The sequence below is a fragment of the Hypanus sabinus genome, unplaced genomic scaffold (genome assembly GCF_030144855.1).
Source record: "Hypanus sabinus isolate sHypSab1 unplaced genomic scaffold, sHypSab1.hap1 scaffold_43, whole genome shotgun sequence".
In the NCBI taxonomy this organism is placed as follows: Eukaryota; Metazoa; Chordata; class Chondrichthyes; order Myliobatiformes; family Dasyatidae; genus Hypanus; species Hypanus sabinus.
Window position 1 is genome coordinate 1,019,123 of NW_026781307.1, and position 23,153 is coordinate 1,042,275.

A 23,153-nucleotide genomic window follows, 5' to 3' on the forward strand; every position below is an offset into this window, starting at 1 on the left:
CGCAAGCCGACTGTCTCCTTCGCACCGATACCTAACTCACAGCAGCTCCACAATCATTTATGTCTTGGTGCTTCAAGTACAAATGGTTATTTATTTTTATGAAGGGTGCCCATCGGGTACTATATTTTAGATTTCAAATATTCAACTTACTCAGTCCTTTCAATATAGATCTCTTACTTTAACGGTACATGCTGGCACTCTGTCGTGTGGGTGGTGTGTGGCAGTGAAAGGGTTTCTCAATCTCTTTTCTATATTTCTCCTCACGATAGTTGGATTTTCGGTTTATGTCTCAGAGTGCCCGATTCTTCCCCGCACCGAGGAATTCCCCACGACTGGTGGCATCTCTACAAAGATTGGTGGTTATCGGTCACGGCAGAGTTCGACCGTAACCCCCTGCGGCCGAGCTTTAAGGGCGGACAATCCGTTGCAACGGGACAGTTCCACTCTCTGGGCCTTAGAAGTGCAAGTCCAATTGATATAGAAAAGCATCACACCCGTTCTATCGGTGGACGGCCATGACGACTTTTGTGTCCTGTCACACCATTCGTCCCAGTGCGCTGCAGTGCCGCATTGCTGTTCGCTGGATCTCAAGGTTGATCTCACAAGCCCAGCCCGCTGGAGCTCAGAAATGGTGGAGAAGGCATGTCTCTACCTGTGTGTGGAGGCGGGGATGGGATGAGGAATGGTGGGTGGTTTTCATTGCAATGTACCAAATACTGAATGGCCTAGATAAAACGGACTTTGAGAGCATGTCTCTTGTCGTGCTGGAGTGTAGGACCAGGTTGCGTTGCCTCAATAGAGATGGATGTGTCCTTCGAGAAGACTAACGGATGTGAGGTTTGATCTAGGAATTCACTGCCACCGATAGCAGTGGAGGGCAACTCACTGGATATATTTATAACGGTGTGGCATAGTAAAATAGAAATTAGTAATTGGCTACTGGCGAGACTGTAGATTGGAATGATTGGAGGTGGGAATCAGATTGAAGAGACTAGGAGAGAGGAGGTTAGATCACAAATAGAGAAAGCTAGTAGACAGAGTATGAGGGAGGACAGGCAGCTGATAGAGAAGGGAAGCATTCAGACCGAAGATGTAGGGGAGAAGGAAGAAAAATATGATAGTAATGTTGTTTGCACCGTTAGGGATAAACAGAATGTAAGAGGTGGAGAATTTCTTAAATTCATTTATTATAATGCTAGGAGCATTGTAAGAAAGGAGGTTGAGCTTAGAGCACGGATTGATACCCGAAATATGATGTTGTAGCTATTAGAGAAACACTTTTGCAGGAGGGATGTGATTGACAACTAATTATTCATCGATTTCGTAGCTTGAGGTGTGAAAGAATCGGAGGGGCAAGGGGGGAGGTGCTGCTTTGCTTGTCAGATAAGCGGTGCTTTGGCAGGATAGATCAGAGGGCGCGTCTAGGGAGACTATTTGAGTGGAATTGAGGAATGTGTGTAGTAGCACTATGGGGGAATATTGTAGATCACCTAACGGGATGCGAGAATTGAAGGAGCAAATTTGTGAGGATGTAGCAGATATTTGCAGAAAGAACAGGGTTGTGATTGTAGGAGATTTTAAATTTCCACACATAGACTGGGAAGCTCATTCTGTAAAATGGTTGGATGGTTTGGAGTTTGTAAAATGTGTGCAGCATAGTTTTTTGCACTACATAAAGGTTCCATCTAGAGAAGTGGTACTGTTTGGATCTCCTGTTAGGGAATGAAATAGATCAGGTGACGGAGGTATGTCTAGGGGAGCACTTCGGGTCCAGTGATCACAATGCCTTTAGTTTCAATATAATTATGGAGAAGGATAGGATTGGACCCGGGGTTGACATTTTTGATTGGAGAAAGGCTAACTTTGAGGAGATGCAAAAGGATTTGGAGAAGTGGATTGGGACAATTTGTTTTATGGGAAGGATGTAATAGAGAAATAGAGGTAATTAAAGTAGAAATTTTGAGGTTACAGAATCTTAATGTTCTTGTAAGATTGAAAGGTCAGGATAAAATTTTAAGAGTGCCACGGTTTTCAAGGAATATTGGAAACTTGCTTCGGAAGAAGAGAGATATCTGCAAATAAATATAGGCAGCATGGAGTAAATGAGGTGCTCGAGGAATATAAAGAAAGTAGAAAGAATCTTAAGAAGAAAATTAAAAACTCTAAAAGAAGAATCGAGATTGCTTAGGCAAGTATGGTGAAAATAAATCCGAATAGTTTCTTCAGCTATATTAATAGCAAAAGGATAGTGAGGGATAGAATTGATCTCTTAGAAAATCAGAATGGACAGCTATGTGTCGAACCAAAAGAGATGGGGGAAATTTTGAACAATTTCTTTTCTTCGGTATTCACTACGGGGAAGGATATTGAATTGTGCAAGATAAGGGAAACAAGTAGGGTAATTATGGGAACTATCATGATTAAAGAAGAGGAAGTACTGGCGCTTTTAAAGAATATAAAAGTGGATAAGTCTCTGGAGACTGACAGAATATTCCCTAAGATCCGAAGGAAAGTTAGTGTAGAAATAGCAGGGGCTCCGACGGGAATACTTCAAATTTCTTTAGAAACGGGGATGATGCCAGAAGATTGGTGCATTGCGCATGCGGTTCCATTTTTCCCATTGTTTAAAAAGGGTTCTAAGAGTAAACCTAGTAATCATCGGCCTGTAAGTTTGACGTCAGTGGTGGGTAAATTAATGGAAAGTATTCTTAGAGTTGGTATATATAATTATCTGGGTAGACAGGGTCTGATTCGGAACAGTCAAACTGGATTTGTGCGTTGAAGGTCATGTTTGACTAATCTTATTGAATGTTTTGAACAGTTTACTAGGAAAGTTGACGAGGATAAAGCAGTGAATGTTGTCTATCTGGATTTCAGTAAGGCCTTTGTTAAAGTTCCACACGGAAGTTTAGTTAGGAAGGTTCAATAATTAGGTATTAATATTGAAGTAGTAAAATGGATTCAAAAGTGGCTGCATGGGAGTTGCCAGAGATTATCAGGTTGGGTTGGAGGCCGGTGACTAGTGGTGAGCCTCAGGGATCTGTACTGGGTCCAATGTTGTTTGTCATATACATTAACGATTCGAATGATGGGTTGGTAAACTGGATTAATAAATATGCAGATGATACTAAGATAGGTGGCGTTGTGGATAATGGGGTAGGTTTTCAAAGCTTTCAGAGAGATTCAGACCAGTTAGAAGAGTGGGCTGAAAGATGACAGATGGAGTTTAATGCTGATGTGTGAGGTTCTATATTTTGGTAGGACTAATCAAAATCGAACAAACATTGTAATGGTAGGGCACTGAGGGATGCAGTAGAGCAGAGTGATCTATGAATAATGGTACATCGTTCTCTGAAGGTGAAATCTCATGTGGATAGAGTGGTGAAGAAAGCTTTTGGTATGCTGGCCTTTATAAATCAGAGCATTGAGTGTAGGAGTTGGGATGTAATGTTAAAATTGTACAAGGCATTGTTGAGACCAAATTTGGAGTACTGTGTACAGTGCTGTTCATCGAATTATAGGAAAAATGTCAATGAATAGAGAGATTACAGGAGGAGATTTAATAGAATCTTATCTAGTTTTTAGCACTTAAGTTACAGAGAAAGGTTAAACAAGTCAGGTCTTTATTCTTTGGAGCATAGAAGGGTGAAGGGAGACTTGATAGAAGAATTAAAAATTATGTTGGGTATAGACAGAGTTTACGTGGATAAGCTTTTCCATTGACGTTAGCGGAGATTCAAACAAGAGGACATGAGTTGAAAGTTAGGGGGCAAACGCCTAACGGTAATTTCAAACGAGGGGGAACTTCTTTAATCGGAGAGTGGTAGACTTGTGGAACGAGCTTCCAGTAGAAGTGGTAGAGGCGGGTTCGATGTATGAAGATACTTAAATATTTTTTCAGTAATTATAAAAGCTAAATATCTAAAACAATCAGTAACTTTAAAGGGAATATTGTCATATATAGCGATAGATTCATTTAAAGGAAGCAATCACTTTTACTAAAATTTATTTTATATACTGAAAAATCTCCGAATTCGTTTAATAATTTTAGCAAAGCAAGAATAGATTTGTCAGGCTTAGATATTAGCCTGACAAATACTAGGATACTAGTAAATACTTAGATACTAGGATGTTACCTGGGTTTCAGCAAATAAGTTACAGAGAAAGGTTGAACAAGTTAGGTCTCTATTCATTGGAGCGTAGGTTGAGGGGGGATTTGATTGAGGTATTTAAAATTTTGAGAGGGATAGATAGAGTTGACTTGAAGAGGCTGTTTCCATTGAGAGTAGGGGAGATTCAAACTAGAGGACATGATTTGAGAGTTAGGGGGCAAAAGTTTAAGGGAAACACGAGGGGGTATTTCTTTACTCAAAGAGTGATAGCTGTGTGGAATGAGCTTGTAGAAGTAGTAGAGGCCGGTTCAGTTGTGTCATTTAAGGTAAAATTGGATAGGTATATGGGCAGGAAAGGAGTGGAGGGTTATGGGCTGAGTGCGGGTAGGTGTGACTAGGTGAGATTAAGGGTTCGGCACGGACTAGGAGGGCCAAGATGGCCTGTTTCCGTGCTGTCATTGTTATATGGTTATATGGTTATATAAACCAATAAATCGTCAGCGTAAAGAAAGTCCTTGTGCATGGTCTCATTCACAAAAATCCCATGATTATTTTTGGCTTCACGAAGAGCAATAGCAATTGGTTCTTATAATAATTAAATAACAAAGGACTTAATGGACAACTTTGTCTTGTCCCCGTGATAGATGAAAAAAAGGAGACCTACAGTTGTCAGTGACAACAGTAGCAATAGCAGCTTTATATATCATTTTAATCCAATTATTAAAAATAACACCAAAACCATATTTTCCCAAAACATTAAATAAATATTTCCATTCCACTCGATCAAACGCTTTATCAGCATTGTGGAGTTTTCGAAGAGGGCGAATATACGATAAAGAATTTTCTTTCTTTTCTCATGTATATCATGATTTCTTTAGAACTGATTACTTTTTGATCGACTCGCTATTAGTTCCATCTGTTACTGCCTGTGAGTACGATGCAATCTCTATTTCCGATCATGTGTCCTTGAAACTATCAATCAAATTAACTGATGTAACTTGTGGCGTTAGGCAATGGCTGTTCAATTCTACTCTACTTCTGGACTTAAGCTTTGCTAACTTTATTAATGAACAGAATTCTTTTTCTTTTCGATAACTTTACGGAAGAAATCTCTAGTGAGATATTTTAAAGTATACTTCTGTGGCCAAATTATATCAGCTTTTGCTGTATTGAAATGAAAAATAAATAATAATGAAATACGTATCTTGGTTGATAAGAATAAAGACATCAATACAAAATATTCTGCTACTCCGAATATGAAGCTTTATAAAAAGAGAGTTGACCTTCAGATACAACACAGATTGTTATTAACAGCCCCGATTGACAATCAATTACTGCAAACTAATAGTCATTATTATTAATGTTCGTAAACGGGATGGTTGTTGACGGTTGACTATGACGAATTTAATAAACCTTTTCAGGAATTCAATACCCCTTTATACCAATCGGGATTTCCTGATGATTCTACGATGACGCATGAATTCTTGAGGAAATTCAATATTCCTAAATTACCACTTAATCAACGTTTAGCATTGGTTGCAGCCATCACGGAAGAAGAAATAAAAAAATCAATTTATTTGATGAATTCTGTTAAAGCATCTGGTTTGGATAGGTAAACAGTACAATTTTTCAAATCTTTTTCAAATCTACTTTCTCCTTGGTTATGTAGAATCTTTAAGGATGCCTTAATTGTAGGAAAATTAGCACAATCATTTGAGGAAACATCTATTTCTTTAATTCCTAATAAAAGATATAGAACCCACTGAATGTGCATCAAAAGACACGTATCCTTGTTGAACGTGGACTCCAAAATCTTTTCCAAAAATAAAGGGAATTAGATCGGAAAAAATGTACGGCCACAAATTGTCTCTGATGACCAGACGAGATTTATTAAAAATCGTTACTCGTATTTCAATGTTGCGATGTTAATGAAAGTTGGATATACTCCTTCATCTAAAACCCCAGATTGTGTTATTTCGCTTGACGCCGAGAATCCGTTTGATAGAGTTGAATGGGAATATTTATTTAACATGCTTGAGAAATTTAATTTTAGCCCAATGTTTATATCTTAGATGAAATTGAGTGTTTAATAAATGTTTTATTTCTTATAAAAAAAAAACCCTGCCTCACTTATACATTTATTGTTGCTGAATTCGTAACACCACGATGAGTGAACCTCGAGCGCGAGTCTGTACAGGGGTCCTCACTGGCTTTTATCTCAGGGGCTTCGCTTCCCTTTGCACTTACTAAACTGAATAGAAACATTACTAATCCAATATTCAACATACAATATGAATATAGTTTCAATTCCGTAAATTTTTGGATTGTATAAATTTATCCTAACAGGTCCGTTTATATCTATTTTTTTCTTCCAACCATCTAGAGTTGATCAAACTTTTCTTTTACGGAGAACGAAGGGAATAACATGTTTTCGTGATTTATTCATGGATAACCGTCCCATATCTTTTGAACAGTTGTCTAACATATTTTGACTAGATCACATTTCTTCAGATATTTACAGATTAGAAAATTTTTGAATATTATTTTACCTACTTTTCCGATATCACAGCAAACAGAAATTACAAAAAAATTACGTTTAAACCCCTATCAGAAGAGTTTAATAGCAATTATTTATGATCTGATTACGAAAATACGTCTAGGTACACCTGATCAAATTAAGATTGAAATGCAAAGAGAACTTTAGATATTTTTATCAATAGAGAAATCGGAGAAAAGTCTAAATTCCAACGAGTTAACAGTTTTTCCATGTGTGCTAGACACGCTTTCATTCAATTTAAGGTAGTTCATTGGGTCCATATGTCCAAGGATAAGTTAGCTCGTTTCTATTGCCAGATAAATCCTGTCTGTGATGGATGTAAGTCTGAGGTAGGTTCCTTGATATGTATGCTCTGGTCTTGTTCTCTTTGTGAAAACTATTGGAAAGATATTTTTGATATTATTTCAGCAGTTTTGCGTATTGATTTTCACCTTCATCCTATTACTGCAATTTTTGGATTAACAGTGATGGACTCTAGTCAATTTTATTTAAACGGAAAGGTTCTAATCCCCTTACTACATTTCAATGGTTTTCCTAAAGCATATCGTGCTTAAACGTGGAAAAACTTAGGAGTGGCACTATCGACCCTTGGGTTAAATTTGAAGAAACTTGTCACCATTTATGCAACAATTTCATATGATGTAAGCTGACCTTTACCGAATCCTTCTCAATAACTTTTTCTTCGTGTGTACAGGAGCGAAGTTAATGATAAATAATGTTTCTGTATATGTTAATCGTTATTAATGCAATCCTGATCTCTTTGTATCGTTATCACTGTTCTGTTTATTTACTTGAAATTCAATAAAAAAAGATTGATGAAGTCAACTTTCCGCTCCTTTATCTCCACAGTTCTTTCATACCTATCCCCTCCCCCCTTTATCTTTCCTCTGATTGGTTTTCCACCTGGCGCCTCTTGTCCTTCCCCCTCCCCTATCTCTTTTACTGGGCTTCTGCTCCCTCTTCCCCTCCCCCTCCATTCCTGATGAAAGGTCTCGGCCCGAAATGTTGGCTACACTTTTCTCACGAATGCTGCATGACCTGCTGAGTTCTCCCAGCTTTGATCCACAGCATCTGCAGTTGTATTTTTGCGCTTTGATAAAATCACTTCACGTACGACACCAGGATGATTATCGACCTGTCCCGTGGTTCTGTAAATTCATGGCCATTCTTTTTTATAAAACACAAATGGTACGACTATGACTGGCCCAATACAGGTTTAACTCCGTTCCTCCCTTTCGCTGGGATCCTGCTGACAGAGTCAGATTATTGTGGCCAGACGGTTCGTAAGGGGCTGGAGGATCAGAACAAGGGGAGGAACCGCAGTGACCCGGAGAAGGAGAACAGAAGGATGCGCTCTTCATCCTCTCCGGCAATTCCATCCCCCTGTGGATGGCGATGGTTGTAAGTGTCATAAGTTATCGGGTCTCAGGAAAAGGATCCGATTTCACAGATTCTGTTTTGGTATTTCACTACGTCGGGGTGTTGCTGAGGGATTTCAGCTCCTGCACAAACACAACTATTCAGACGGTGATTCAGTGGAAATTCAGGGAGCGGGCGATCAGCGCGGTGAAACATCCTGCACACAAGCCGGAGTCGGCCGAAGCGTCTCCAATCAGGACTCCAGTTCCTCGCATTCACCGGCTGATCTCCCCAGGAATCATTATCGGGCGAATTGTCCAGCAGCAGCACCGGGGTGTTAGGATAATGCGTGTGTCGGAGGGGGGTGGGTGGGAAATGGGTGCGGTAAATCACTGCTCTGGTTCCCAGAGGATGTCTGCGCCTTATCCAGCTGATGCTGGTTCGCTCACCCACTTTCAATCCCGCTAGTCTCAGCTCTCCCGTTGAGTGATTGGCTAACGTGAAGAATCGGGTGGGGTTGGATACATGGCGGTTCACTCTTCAACTTGAAGGCGCTGTCCCGCCACGAAATTGACTGGAGTGTGGTGTCGAGAATTGGGAAATAAATTTCTATCTCCTTTTTTTCCCCAATGAAAGCTAAATTGTTCCGAAGAGCACTATAGATTGGAAATAATGAAAGACGATGCTCTGAATTAAATTAGTCACTCCATTAACGTAATAACTTTTACACGAATAATACTAACCAGCAAATACTGAAATGAAGCCTGCATTGGATATGTTTCAACCTTATATGCTTCACACTCAAATAGTATGTGTTCCGCTATTTCATTATGACTATACCTACACGACCCAGAATCACACATAAGAGATAATCTGCGGATACTGGTAATATAAATCATCAGACACAAAATTCAGGAGGAAATTTCAGGAAAATTCAGGATGCTGGCCAGGCAGCATCTGCGAAAAAGAGTGAATAGTCAACGTTTCGTTCCGAGACGCATCAGAAGGACTGCAGTACGTAGATGAGGAGTCAGAGTTAGATGTTAGCCGGAGCTGAGAGAAAACGTTAGGGTGATATGGTAAACCGGAAGAGGGAGAGGGGTGAAGTAAAGTACTGGGAAGTGGATTGCAGAATGGGGCATCTAACAGGAGAAGATGAAGTCCATGGATGAAAAGAAAGGGGTAGTAACAACACAGCGAGGCAATCGACATGTGAGGAGATGTTGAGAGAAGGAAAAGGGGTCGGGGGAAGGTGAACAAGAGGGGGCATTACCGGATGTTCGAGAACTAGATGTTGAAGCCTACCCAGACGGAATATAAGGTTTCGCTCTTCCAACCTGAGTGTGGCCTCATCTCGACAGGAGCGCACGCCATGGATTGACATGTTGGAAAGGGGTGGAATTTACACGTTTGGCCACTGGGAGAACCCAATTTTATTTATGGCGGACTCCAGCTGTAGGTCCAATAGGCGAAGGTGCTGGGCGAAGCTGTCTCCTATTTTACGTTGGGTCTGACCGATACACAAGAGGTCACACCGGGATCAGCGAACACCGTCGCTGACCAGAACAAGCGCACAGGTGAAGAGTCTGAAATCTGGAGCTGACTACTTGAGGGACACACTTAAAGAAAATGAATCAGAACATGAACCATCGAGGCATAGGTGACTGTGGAGGTGCTGGTGTAAATAAGATAGTGACAGTCCGCTTGCGGATACTGGACAAAGACCCTGCTCCCGTGTCTTGTGATTGTTCGGCTCTATCCGGCAATGTTGCTGTGCATGAACGCCCTCAGCTGGCCTAGGAACAAACGACCAGCTTCCTTTTTCAGACACAAGGTTATTGGGCTGCCTTTCCGCGAATGAGGGACTGTCTTTGTCCCTAGTAGACGTTCGCGAAGGGAAATGCTTTTCTTTGATAAACTGGTTGAAAGTGATTACTGTCACCCGTTTCTCACCGCCGGAATAGTCCCCTGAATAACCCTTCTGAGATAAATCGTGGCTGGGTACATGGGTAGATATGAGGCATTCTGTATTTCTTGGTCCGTCCGCTGTCCGCAGAGTGAACATTCGTGATATACTCACGATAAATTTGGATGCTATTACTCGCGACTGTCCGTCTACCATCGCTTTTTGTTCAGTCACCCCGTGGTCCTCCATTCGCTCGAATGATCTCGGACTAAAGATGACTAAAAATGACTAAAGCTCTGCAAATAGCAAGCACATAATCTCCAGATAGCTGGGTCCTGTTTAAACAAGTACCTAATAATCCAAGTTAAACCTAAATAAAGCAATCTAATAACTTTGCGTCCAGGAAATTGAACGGTTTTGGTGTGAAGATGTTTCTTTACGTGCACTCGGTTGCCATATTTTTTGATACAACTCTCTAGCTGCTGGTTCAAGCACAAATGCCTAACCAGCCAATCATGAGGGAGCAATTCAGAGCGTAACTACTGGCAGACGTGGTCGAGAGATTCAGTTGTTATTCAGGCCGAGCATCAGAAAGGGGAAGAAACGTGAGATAAGTGACTTTCGGTGTGGAATGATTGTCCGTATCTGTAGAGACGGTTTGGGTATGACAGAAATTGTTTATCATCTGAGATTTTAAGACTCCAATATTTAGAGGAAATTGTGGAAATACATGATCACCCACCCCCACCCGCAACATTCACACTCAGACACATGAATCATCTATTTTTGCGGCGGTTGTGTGTGTTAAAATACGATAGTAACTGAAATAACATCTGTACTTTGATCTGGTCTCAGGGATTTGCCAAACGTTGTGTATTGTCCAGCCTCCTTACAGCTCCCAAAGTTCATTCGTCTGCACTTCCCTCGATCAGATTTCATCAGCGCGGTACAAACGATAGTGGTGTGAGAAGATTAAATGGGAACGCAAAAGCCGTCTGGTTTTGCAGCGGAGGGGGTGACGCACAGCAGAATACCACAGACATACTATCGGTGCTCTCTTAGTTTAACACCAGAGGAACAAAATATAGAGTCAACCGAGTGCATCGTCTTCCTCTGAGTTACGCTAAAATGCCCGCAATTGGAGATTCCAAATCCGTGATGTATTTGCATTGGCCGGGTCAACAAGTTTGGAGCCTGTCCAGTTCACTTTCCTTAAACCAGTCTGAAGTCCAGCTTTGAAATTTAAAATATCCCGAAACCATTTAGACCCCATGGGTTTGGATGTGTATTTAAGTAGGGAATGGTCGTCAATAATAACATCGCCCAGGAAACAAGAATAGAGCTGCTGTTGCAAGTGTTCTCTATGCCCGGGGGGCGATATTGTCCAGTGGCCTGAGATAGGCTGAGGGAACAGACGAAAAGTAATCGGGAAAAATAGGTGGGGGCGCGCGCGCGCGCGTGTGTGTGTGTGTGTGTGTGTTTGGTGAATGTATTTTGAGAGGACTGGGGAGGCTGGACAACACACCGCGAGTGACGAGCTCCTGGGAGAAAATCAAACTGCAGGTGTACACGGACACTGAAAGTTAACGAAGAGGTGCCGAGGGCGCTTAGCAAATCAGGTGAGATGCTCCCTTTTGCAGCCGTGTCTCAGCGGAGCAGATGACGGTTCCGAACGATCGCACACAGCCACGTATTTTGCCTTTGAATAGGCTGGAGATGGACTAATGAGGTGAATTTTGAGGGGCACAGATAGAGAAGTGAATCTGGCCCGTCGGCGCCACGTCAAAGCAGGCTGCACACAGGAAAGAAGAGAGCAAGACGATAAGACCAGTTAGCCGCAAGTGCGGAAGAATTTTATAACCGAGGCACCCGTTGTTGGAAATTCAGAAAAAAATCGGACGAAGGTCTTGGACAGGAAATGTTAGGCTAATATTTGCCGTATATGGAGGCTGCTCTTTATCGAACCTGGTAGTTAACCAACCATCCTCCTCATTCGCTCTGCAGCCATTAGCAGAAATAGAGCGGACGTTATGCGGTTGACCGTACGAGACGGAGTGTGATAAACAGAGTTGCATAAAATCATGAAGCGCATAAACTGCGTCACTGCACAGAATCCTTGCTCCACTTTTGGTGCATCAAGAACTTGAGTGCTTGGGGCTGTGGGCGATTTGATAGGAAACCGAGTTTTTATACCACTTTGAATATGTTGCCAGCTGAACTGGATGGGGCATCGGCACTGAGGATATTTGAAAGATTCGCCTCTACCAAAGGAGGTATAAAGCTCCCCATCCTTCGCTGGACTGCAGTTCCCCCGCGGGGAAAGGCGAAGCACCTGCTTAACTCCCCGATCATGGTCATGTAAAACCATGGGAGCAGGTGATGGATAGTAATGGCTGTGGTCACCCGGTCTGTAAGGGTACTGCTCAGAAGAATACAAAGGCAAATCAGCTCTTTAGAAAAAAAGTCAAGAATAATCATAACCATGGGAACATGATCGTTCACATGATACGACGCGGCACATAACGAGCGAAAGAACTAAGAGAGGATATTTTTGGAGGGAAATGGATCAAACTCTCATCGGTCGTATTACACTGGGTCACCCTGACGCCAGTTGTCACAGAGACGAATTTCGGGTACCCGTCTGTATCAACCCCATCTTCCAGCAGTTAACCGTTTGATAGCTGAGCCTGGATGATTCAACTCTACGCCTGGACACTTCCTAATTGATGTTAATAAATCTACGTCCACTGGTATCTCCCGTAGTGTGTTCCAGATGTTCACAGCTGTCTGGGTGATGAATGGATCCGTGAGGATCGCTCTAAATCTTCTATCCTTATATCACTGACCTTTATTTTATCTGCTTCTGTGATGAGAAAGGGTTTTCTCCGGTCTATTCTAAAATAATATTCTTTTCTGAATATATTTCAGCCACGTCCCTTTCAACTCTTTTGTTTCAGGGTATGCAATCAAAGGATCGAATCCTGCCACCCCAGGTGGACTAGTGCCCTTCCCACTGGACCTACTGCCGATCCACACTTCCAGGGGTGTGGTCGTGTTATTAACGAGAGATTCATATAAAGTTTATACTCTGTGACTTCTGTAACTCTTTTCCCATCACGTTCTCCGGCAGTGCATCCCACGTACTCAACACTCCCCGGGTGAAATTGTTTCCACTTAACCATCTCTCAACATCACTTTTCTGCTGCCCTAAATATCTGCCTCCGTGCCTATTATTGTTGTTGTTGTTGTTGTTATAATTATTATTATTGTTATTATTCCGAACAAACGGTTCAACGCGAAGGTTCCAGACGTAGTTAAGTTTGACAATAGCATACTGAGGCTATAGTTGGTGGGGTTTGGATCAGGAACTTTATTTCGGCACGTTGTATCAGTGTGAGAATTCGAAATGGATCAGAAACAGTTTACAGAAACCTTCCCCATCACACTCCGATCCTTAACAGAGTGTAGACCCGCTGGACTCTGCCGCGGGCTTGGCCATCCAATCTGCCTGACTCCCATCCCTGACGCTGAGAAAGGGCGCGACGCCCTGAAAACTTGGAACTGCTCAGTCACAGATGGGGACGGCGAGTCTATTAACTAAGCTAAATGAGTGTGGGTGCCTTATCTGCCGTATGCGCTCGTTTCCGAATGAAATTCACGCACGCTGTCGCCGCGTTTGCTGGGAGCAGACTTGACGTGACCGGGTTTAGGACGGGGTGATGCCGGGTGGATGGACAAATCCCAGGAGAGTGACTTGAAGGCGTCTGGTGGTCGAATGAATCCTATCTGGATTTTGCAAAAAAGTTAGGAAGTATGTTCCCAACTGGAGTGGAGAAGTTGCGATTTCGCGTCTAGAATTTGGACTTCTAGTGAAAGTGTAATGTCTGATTTTGCTGAATCTTCTGAACAGCGACGGAATGGATCGGGGAGCGTGTTCGTTGTAATAACTGGAAAAACCGGCCCCTCCTCTTTCAGGATCTACATTATGAAAAAGGATCAGTGATAAAATAAGGTCCCAGCGCATAATCGCTTTAACATTTCGCAAGTTTTTAACCGTGGTATTTAATGCAGAAAAGAGACTTACAGAGATAGCACGTGTAGCAACGACGATCAGTATCCATGGAAATTGTCGCGTTGTCTCCATTCTCTGAAAAAGCAAAAGCTGGTTCCATGTTCTAAGGGAGCAGAGATGCTTTCTTTTTCTTCTTCAAGTGCCCACTGACGATAGTTGTTTTTTTTTTTCCCAAATAAGACCTGCGTTACACTAACACAGAGACTAAAGAATATCGAGATCAATTTGCGGTAGTAAATATTTTAATGAGTGTACGGTTTTCCGATATCACTGTGTTCCCCATCGCGTCCCTCCCTGTACCTCTCTCTTTCTCTCTCTCTGACACCAGCTGGGAACTTCGATCGGTTCCAGTTCACGAGGATAAAAGGCAGCGGCATTTCTCGGCAGCGCAATGGAGCTTTGACCAGCGGTCACCAACGTTTGGGATTAATTTGTAAGAGCAATTTCACGGAATTTGCTCTTTAATCAAAACCGCAGCGGCCATCGTCGCATTCTGAGTGGACAGAGACGTGGGGAGGTCTTCAACGTCTTGCTGGCTTCAGAAAATTGAGGATTCCCTAAGAGAACCCAAAGGAAAGAACAGCGCAAGTTCTCCTCTTCTTCATGTCAGCTCAGCCGCGTTGGGCCGACAAGCAGCACAGTTCAATGCTCACCTTGGGGGATGTAGGAAGGCTGGACAACCTGCAATATCTCTAACCGCTACAACTGCGAGATGAGCACACAGCAGCAGCTTCAAATTAACCTCGTTAAGGAGCTGGTGCTGGAACTGGATTAACTCCCGATTATTCGGGGGGATGAAGGTGTGGTAGATAGGACACATAGAAGAGTTAGTTGCATCCAAGGTGGAGGTCACAGGATACTGTGCGCCGTTTAGGAAGAGGGAAAAGAGTAAAGGAGCCAGTACAGACTACCCCGCTGTCCCACCCTGAACAATAGGTATATCACTTTGGATACTGTCGCGGTGCGGGTGGTTTGGGGAGTGACATTACAGAGGAAAGACATAGTGTTTGGGTCTCTGTTGCTCAGTCTGCCTCTGGGACTCAGACGGGAAGAACAGACAAGCCGCGACGACCCGGGATTCATCAGTTACAGGAGGCTCTGCGGGTGGTGTGTTGTCTCCCGGGTGTCACGGTCCGCGATTACTCGGATCGAGATCTCGGCATGACTGACAGAGGGAGGGGGAACATGGGTAGGACGAGTGTCGGGATTCCGCCAAGTGTACTTCGGGTGTTAGTTGCTAAGTTAAGGAGAGGGAGCTCCAGTGTTGTGATCTCAGGATCGGTTCGCCGTGCCGCGAGATTCTGAGCGCAGGAATAGGACGATGATGCGGTTGAATACGTGGCTAAGGATTTGGTGTAGCATGGAGCGGATGAGATGTTTGGTGTGTTAGGCTCGCTTCTGTGAAGTTGTGACCCGTGCAGAGGGACGTTTTGCAGCTGAACTGGAGAGGGACACATTTCCCAGCGGGAAGGTTTATTAATTCCGCACGGTGTTGCTTCCACTAGAGTTGCAAGGGGGATGACAAGAGGGGTGACGGAGTAGTTAGTTGAGGCAGATAGTGATGGGATCTCATACAACGTTAGGAATTAAAATGGAATGGAAGACTGGAGGTGTTGTATCGGAATGTGCGCGGTGTAGGACCTAGGACAAATGAATTCCCAGCAATTTGCAGATTGGCAGGCACGATGCTGCAGGCATCCCGGAATCATGGCTGAAAAATTAAGGCTGCGAGGACAATAAAGATGTCACCTTGAAAACATATTTAACTATGTGAAAAGAAATGAAATGCGATCATATGAGACTTAAGTAAGACTAGTGCAGTTTTGAATGAAGGTGCATTTGACTCGTGTGTATCGGAACATTGGGTGACGTGATTCGTGACTCCCTTCGCTTCCCATTCCCTTCCTACGTCCGCTTCTTCGTCATCCAATCAAATTCCTCCTTTAATCATTCCATCTACTAACTCCCAGCATCTCACTTCATCGCTGCTGCCCGACCCACCTGCATCACACTAACTCCCCCTCCTCCACCAGGACGCACCTCACACCGTCCAGATTGATCTCCATCGCTATACTTCCTTCTTTCTCCCGGCTTCCGTCTTTTCTTTCTCGTCCCTATGACGTGCCTAGGCCCGGAACGTCGAGCCTTTGTTCCCTTCCATAGATGCTGAGTTCTTCCAGCATTTTGTGCGTGTCGCTGTGCATTTACGTCATCCACAAGCTCTCTGGTAATTATGATGTTATATCCATTTATCTACTTTTCAGTAATAATCCCACCACCCACCCCGCCTCTATTTCTCCATTTCCCACACTAGTTACCTTGAGACTACTTCTCGTCTACTCTTACCTTCTCCCCACTCTGGATAGCCGATGACCACTGCTTTTCACCTCTCCTCCCCTTTACCATTGGCTGCCCTCTTCCTTTGTTTTGTCTTGTGTTCCACGGCCGTGTCCTACTAGACTCACTGCATCTTTAACCCTTCTCCTCTTCCAACAGTCAACTTCCTAATTCACGTCACCTATGACAGCCACCTTAAATGTCACCAGTTCCTGCCTCTCAGCTGTTCAGTTTGTACAGATCACATCCCCTCCCCTTTGTTTTCTTGCGTCGGGTGTTGTGAAGTAGATAGAGCCCGTCGGCTTGCGGGTACTGGACAAAGACCCTGCTGCTGTGTATTGTGATTTGTTGACTCTTTGCGGCAATGGTGGTGTGCACGAGCGCCCTCTGCTGCCGTGAGCATATGTGCCCCGTTTTGTTTTGAACACAGAATGTTATTGCACAGCATTCTTGCGAATGAGGGACTGTCTTTGTCCCCTAGTAGACTTCCGTGAGGGGAAATGTTTTTCTTGGATAATCCGGTTGAAAGTGATTACTGTCACCTGTTTCTCGTCACCTGAATAGTCCCCTGAATAACCGGTCTGAGGTAAATCGTGGCTGGGTACATGGGTAGATATGAGGCATTCTGCTTTTCCTGGTAGGTCCACTGTCCGCAGGGTGAACACTCGTGAAATGTTCACGATAAATTTGGATGCTATTGCTCGCGACTGTCCGTCTACCATCACTTTTTGTTCAGTCATCCCGTCGTTCTCCATTAGGTGGTACGATATCTCGGTCGAGAAATTCAGTTGTTATTCAGACCGAGCATCAGAAAGGGGAAGAAATGTGAGTTAAGTGACTTTCATTGTGAAATTATTGCTGGTGCCTGAAGATATGGTTTGTGTAAGTCAGAACCTGTTGATCCCCTGAGATTTTAGGACTCCCGTGTTTGCAGAGAATTGTGCAAAACCCAGACGCACATGAAAGCCCATCCCACGCCCACCCCGCCACACACACAGACACACACACACACACACACACACACAGACACACACACACACACACACACACACACACACACACACCGAGCATCTAATTTACGAAGGCTGTCTGTGCTAAAATGCGATAGAAACTGAAACAACATCCGGACGTTGATCTAGTCTCAGGATTCTGCCTCGCCTCTCGTTGTGTGTTGGCCAGCCTCCTCAGAGCTCCCAAAATACAGTCGCCTGCACTTCTCTCGATTATATTTCATCAGCGCCATAAAAACAACAGTGGTGTGAGATAACAAAATCCGAACGCAAATAGACCTCGGGCTTTGCAGCGGATGGGCTGCCACACAGCCGGAGGCCACAAACATGCACTCGATTGTCTCTTTATTTGAAACAAGATGAAAGGAATATAATGCCATCTGAGTGCATCGTCTTCCCATCAGTTACACGCTTAAAGAAAAACAAACGTAAAAAAAATGCAATTGGATATTCTATCTCTGTGATGCATTTGCAGTGGCCGAGTCAACAGGCTTGGAGCCTGTCCAGTTCACTCTCCTTGAACCAGTGTGAGTTCCAATTTTGCCGCAGGACGATATTGTGCGATAAATGAGACACGCCGCAAAGAAGCAGGTGAAATGTAACCGGGAAGAGTAGAAGGGTGTGTGTACGTGTGTGTGTGTGTGTGTGTGTGTGTGTGTGTGTGTGTACGTGTGTGTGTGTGTGTGTGTGTGTGTGTGTGTGTGTGTGTGTGTGTGTGTGTGTGTGTGTGTCTGTGTGTGTGTCTGTGTGTGTATGTGTGTGTGTGTGTGTGTGTGTTTGTGTGTGTGTGTGTGTGAGTGTGTGAGTGTGTGTGTGTGTGTGTGTGTGTGTGTACGTGTGTGTGTGTGTGTGTGTGTGTGTCTGTGTGTGTGTCTGTGTGTGTATGTGTGTGTGTGTGTGTGTGTTTGTGTGTGTGTGTGTGTGAGTGTGTGAGTGTGTGTGTGTGTGTGTGTGTGTGTGTGAGTGTGTGTGTGTGTGTGTGTGTGTGTGTGTGAGTGTGTGTGTGTGTGTGTGTGTGTGTGTGTGTGTGTGTGTGTGTGTGAGTGTGTGAGTGTGTCTGTGTGTGTGTGTGTGTGTGTGAAGGTGGTTGTGAGGACTGAGGACAACAAGCAGGACAACAAGCAGCGAGAGACAAATTCCTGGGAGTAGATCAGATTGCAGATATACACGGACGCTAAACGTTAACGCTCAGGTAGCTAGCGTAGTTAAGACAGCAAGGGAGATGTTCTCCTTAGCAGTCGGACTTTAGAAGGCAGGAGATCTGTCAGATATACAGTACACAGCCGAGTTTTATAGAAACATAGGAAACGTACAGAACAATACAGCTGGAACATTACCTCTCGGCTCTTAAAAATCCCAGGACTGATGAAGGCCAATGTACCGTATTCCTTCGTAACCACAGAGTCAAACTGAGCAACAGCTTTCAGCGCCATATGGACTCGGACCCCAAGATCCCTCTGATCCTCCACACTGCCAAGAGTTTTACTATTAATACTATATTATTCTGCCAACATATTTGGCCTCCCAAAATGAACCAGCTCACAATTATATGGGTTGAACTCCAACTGCCACTTCTCAGACCAGTTTCCTTTTGAATAAGCTGGAGACGGATTTATAAGGAGAATCATGAGGGGCACAGCTAGAGAAGTGCGTCCGGCATGTCGGCGGCACGTCAAAGCATGTTGTACGTGCAAAAAATAAACCAAAATAATGGGACCAGTCAGCAGCAAGACCGGAAGAATCGGAACTGAGGCACCTCTTTTGGAAATTCATACACAATCTGACGATCGTTCAGGGACAGGAAATGTTAGACTACTTTTTTGCTCTACACAGAGGCTGCTCTTTAGAGAATCTGTTAATTAACCCACCCTCCTCCCCCATACGCTGTAGTAATCAGCTGAAGCACGAACAGGGAATCGAGCATTCCGCACGCACATTACAGCGAAATGTGAACCAACAGCGACAGGATGGAGAAGCACGCCATTGAGAAAATGGCGATCTCCTCACACCGCAGAACAATCATCTCGCTTTCACTGCCTCTCTCCACCCGTACTGGGTTCCCAGCCTCCCCGTCCGTTTGGACAGAAATATCAACTCCGTCAGGACGCGGTTGGTAACTCGTGATTATGAACGCTTCATATGGAGGAATCAGAACCTCTTCCTCATCGGGGACAGCCGAGTAATTTGGTATCTGGACACCGTACTGAGAGAAAATTGTAAATATAGTTTTGTTGCCGAATTCCTCGAGTTCTTTGCTGCGAGAGGACGAAACAAAACTGCCAAATTTTATTCTATCTCCCACCTTACCAATGGACTTTATTGTCATTCTTCTGTAGGTTGGCTGGGGTGGTTTACCCAACTCCTCTCTCAGTCTCCCGAGGGCAATGGATAGAAGGTACTGGAAACTTTTGAAGGGAACTTTCTGGCGTACACCGAGTCGTTGGCCCAGTACAACCTCAGTGCCGCGTTGAACTGGCTATAGAATGGAGTCTCAAGCGTATAGGCAATTATGGCCAACACGTGTTCTTCTTTGAGCCCCGGGGGCACTGGGACTTTGCTCAGCCGCGGGTCATTTTTTCGGTTATTAACTGCCTTCGTCCATGCGTAGTCAAGGGTTTTATTAATTTCACGCTCCTTTGCGAGATATTCGATGGCCAACATGTCGGACTCGTCGCTCTGGGTGTAGACATAAGCTGGAGACGGATTTATAAGGAGAATCACGAGGGGCACAGCCAGAGAAGTGCGTCGGGCATGTCGGCGCCACATCAAAGCATGTTGTACGTGCAAAAAAAAAACAAAATAATGGGACCAGTCAACAGCAAGACTTGAAGACTCTTGTAACTGAGGGACCTCTTTTGGAAATTCATGCACAATCTGACGATGGTTCAAGGACAGGAAATGATAAACTACTTTTTGCTCTACACGGAGGCTGCTCTTTAGCGAATCTGTTAATTAACCCACCCTCCTCCCCCATACGCTATTAGTAATCTCAGCTGAAGCACGAACCGGGGATCGAGCATTCCGCCCGCACATTACAGCGAAATGTGAACCAACAGCGCCAGGATGGACAGCCACGCTATTGGGGAAATGGCGGTCTCCTCACACCGCAGCACAATCATCTCGTCTTTACTGCCCCTCTCCACCCTCACCGGGATCCCAGCCTTCCCGTCCGTTTGAACAGAAATATTAACACCGTCGGGACGCTGTTCGTAACTCGTGATTATAAACGCTTCATATGGCGGAATCAGAACCTCTTCCTCATTGGGGATAGCCGAGTAATTTTGTATCTGGGCACCGTACTGAGAGGAAATTGTAAATATTGTTTCCTTGCCAAATTCATCGTGCTCTTTGCTGCGAGAGGACGAAACAAAACTGCCAAATTTTATTCTATCTCCCACCTTACCAATGGACCTTATTGTCATTCTTCTGTATGTCGGCTGGGGTGGTTTACCCAAGTCCTCTCTCAGTCTCTCGAGGGCAACGGATAGAAGGTACTGGAAACTTTTGAAGGGAAATTCCTTCGCGTACACCCAGTCGTTGGCCCCGAACAACCTCAGTGCCGCGTTTAACTGTCTATACAATTCAGTCTCAAGCGTATAGGCAATTATGGCCAACACGTGTTCTTCTTTGAGCCCCGGGGGCACTGGGACTTTGCTCAGCCGCGGGTCATTTTTTCGGTTATTAACTGCCTTCGTCCATGCGTAGTCAAGCGTTTTATTAAATCTGCGCTCCGTTGCGAGATATTCGATGGCCAACATGTCGGACTCGTCGCTCTGGCTGTAGACATAAGCGGCAGAGTTCTCCATCATGCTCAGTATGATGACGTCATCCCCACTGTTCCAAGCATTCCCTCGACCTGGAAACGGATAGGAACTTGGCATCAGAGAGCTGCGTTATGCAGAAGGTTTCAACGAGACAGGACGTTATTCGTTAGACCTTGTGTGTGTTGGGGCGGCAGGTGGGTTGGGGGAGGAGGGAGAGACACAGGTGAATATCTAGAGTTGTATAAGCTTAAGAGGGGCATAAAGAGCGCGACAGCCCACAGTCCTTTCCCGAGCTCTGGTGCATCATGAAGAACAAGGTTTGGGGTTGAAGGCGATTTAATGGGAAACCGCGCGGGAATTTCCCACCACAGAGAACGTGCTTTCATATGACCCGGACGGAGCCGCCGCAGCGAGGAAATTTGAAGCGTCTTTGCACAGGTACATGGACAGACTTAGACGGACTGGAGATACGTCTTCACTAAAGGTCTTGTTAAAGTCCTCCTCCCCTCGCCAGCCTATAGACCACCCGGGGGACAAATGTCGAACCTGCGTAGATCCCCGATCAGGGTCACCTGAAGCCGCTGCAGCAGCTGGTGGGCAGAAATGCCTGTGGTCACCCGGCCTGAAAAGGAATTGTCCAGAGGAATGCGGCGGCAACCCACTTCCTTTGGGGGAAAAAAGTAAAGAACAATCATAGTCATGTGACCATCGTCGCCGACATCACGATGGTAAACAGCGAGTAAACAAAGACAGGACTTCTTTGGCGAGACACGAACCAAACTCTGATCGGACTCTCGGCCTTAATGTCCGGTTGTTCCCGCGCCGTGTCATACTCTCTGACCCCAATTGTCGGAGAGTTGGGTTTTGGGCCCCCACCTGTACCAAACCCATCTTCCAGCAGTTAGGCGGCAGACACCACTGCCTGGACGATTCAGCTCTACTTCTAGACACGTCCAGAATGATGTTCGGAAATCTTTTTCCACTGCTTAAACCCAGCAGTGTGCCTCAAATGTTCCGTCCTGCCTGGGTGAAGAATGGATCCTGTAGGGCCGCTCTAAATCTTCTATCCTTAGATCTCCCACCTCCAGTTTATCTGCCTCTGAGATGGGGAAGGGATTTTTGCGGTCGATTCCAAAATAATATTCCTTTCGAAATATGTTTCAGCCATGTCCCTTTCAACTCCAGTGTAAACAACCAAATAACCGAAACTTACCTCCCCAGGCAATGAATCCTCCTCCCACTACACTTGGTGCTATCACATCCTTCCGAAGGTGCGGTCCTGGTATTAAACAATAGATTCATATAAAGTTTAAACTCTTCTTCATTGACCTCTGTGACTCTGTTCCCATCATGCTCTCCGGCAGTGCATTCCACATACTCAACATCCGCCGGATGAAATCGATACCGCCGAGGCTTCTCTCAGAATCTCAAAGGTACCAGACATAGTCAGTCTCGGAGCACAGCATAGTGAGGCCATAGTGGGTGGGATTTCCATCCGGTACTTTATCTCAGCACGCTGCATCACTGTGAGAACTGGAAATGTGTCAGGAACTGTTTACAGAAGAATTCTCCATCAAACTCCGATCATTAACAGGGGGTAGAAGCGCTGGGCTATGTTGCCCGCTTGGTTACCCCAATCTGCTTCGCACCCCTCTCCTACCGCCCTGAAAATTTCCAACTGATCAATCACAGGGGAGATGAGAACGCAGTGTCGATCTCTTAGGGAATGTGCACGGGAGAGGCTTAGTTCGCCCCCTTATGAATTCGACGCACACCCTCTCCGCGTTCCTGGGGGCAGACTTGACATGTCCGGGTTTGGGACGCAGGAGAGTGACCTGAATGTGTGTGATGATCGAATGGATGCGGTCTGGATTTTACCAAAATTTAGGAAGTATGTTCCCAACTGGATTGCAGAAGTTGCGATTTCACTTCTTAAAACTTGAATTATTAAGGGGTCTGCTTAACTGGGATTTAGTGGATCGGGAACGTATTCCATGCAATACCTGCAAATAAATGCCCCCCCCAAAAAAATCCCC

At 44.6% G+C, this 23,153-nt stretch overlaps 1 protein-coding gene and 1 pseudogene across 1 annotated transcript; both read right to left on the reverse strand.

The window, feature by feature from the left end:
* Positions 1 to 19,289: 19,289 nt before the first annotated feature.
* Positions 19,290 to 20,119, reverse strand: LOC132388866 (GPI-linked NAD(P)(+)--arginine ADP-ribosyltransferase 1-like; annotated as a pseudogene).
* A 266-nt stretch (positions 20,120 to 20,385) lies between these two features.
* Positions 20,386 to 21,162, reverse strand: LOC132388867 (erythroblast NAD(P)(+)--arginine ADP-ribosyltransferase-like). Its single transcript, XM_059961295.1, has one exon. It carries the CDS (start codon positions 21,160 to 21,162, stop codon positions 20,386 to 20,388), a length of 777 nt encoding a protein of 258 aa, XP_059817278.1.
* Positions 21,163 to 23,153: the final 1,991 nt, after the last annotated feature.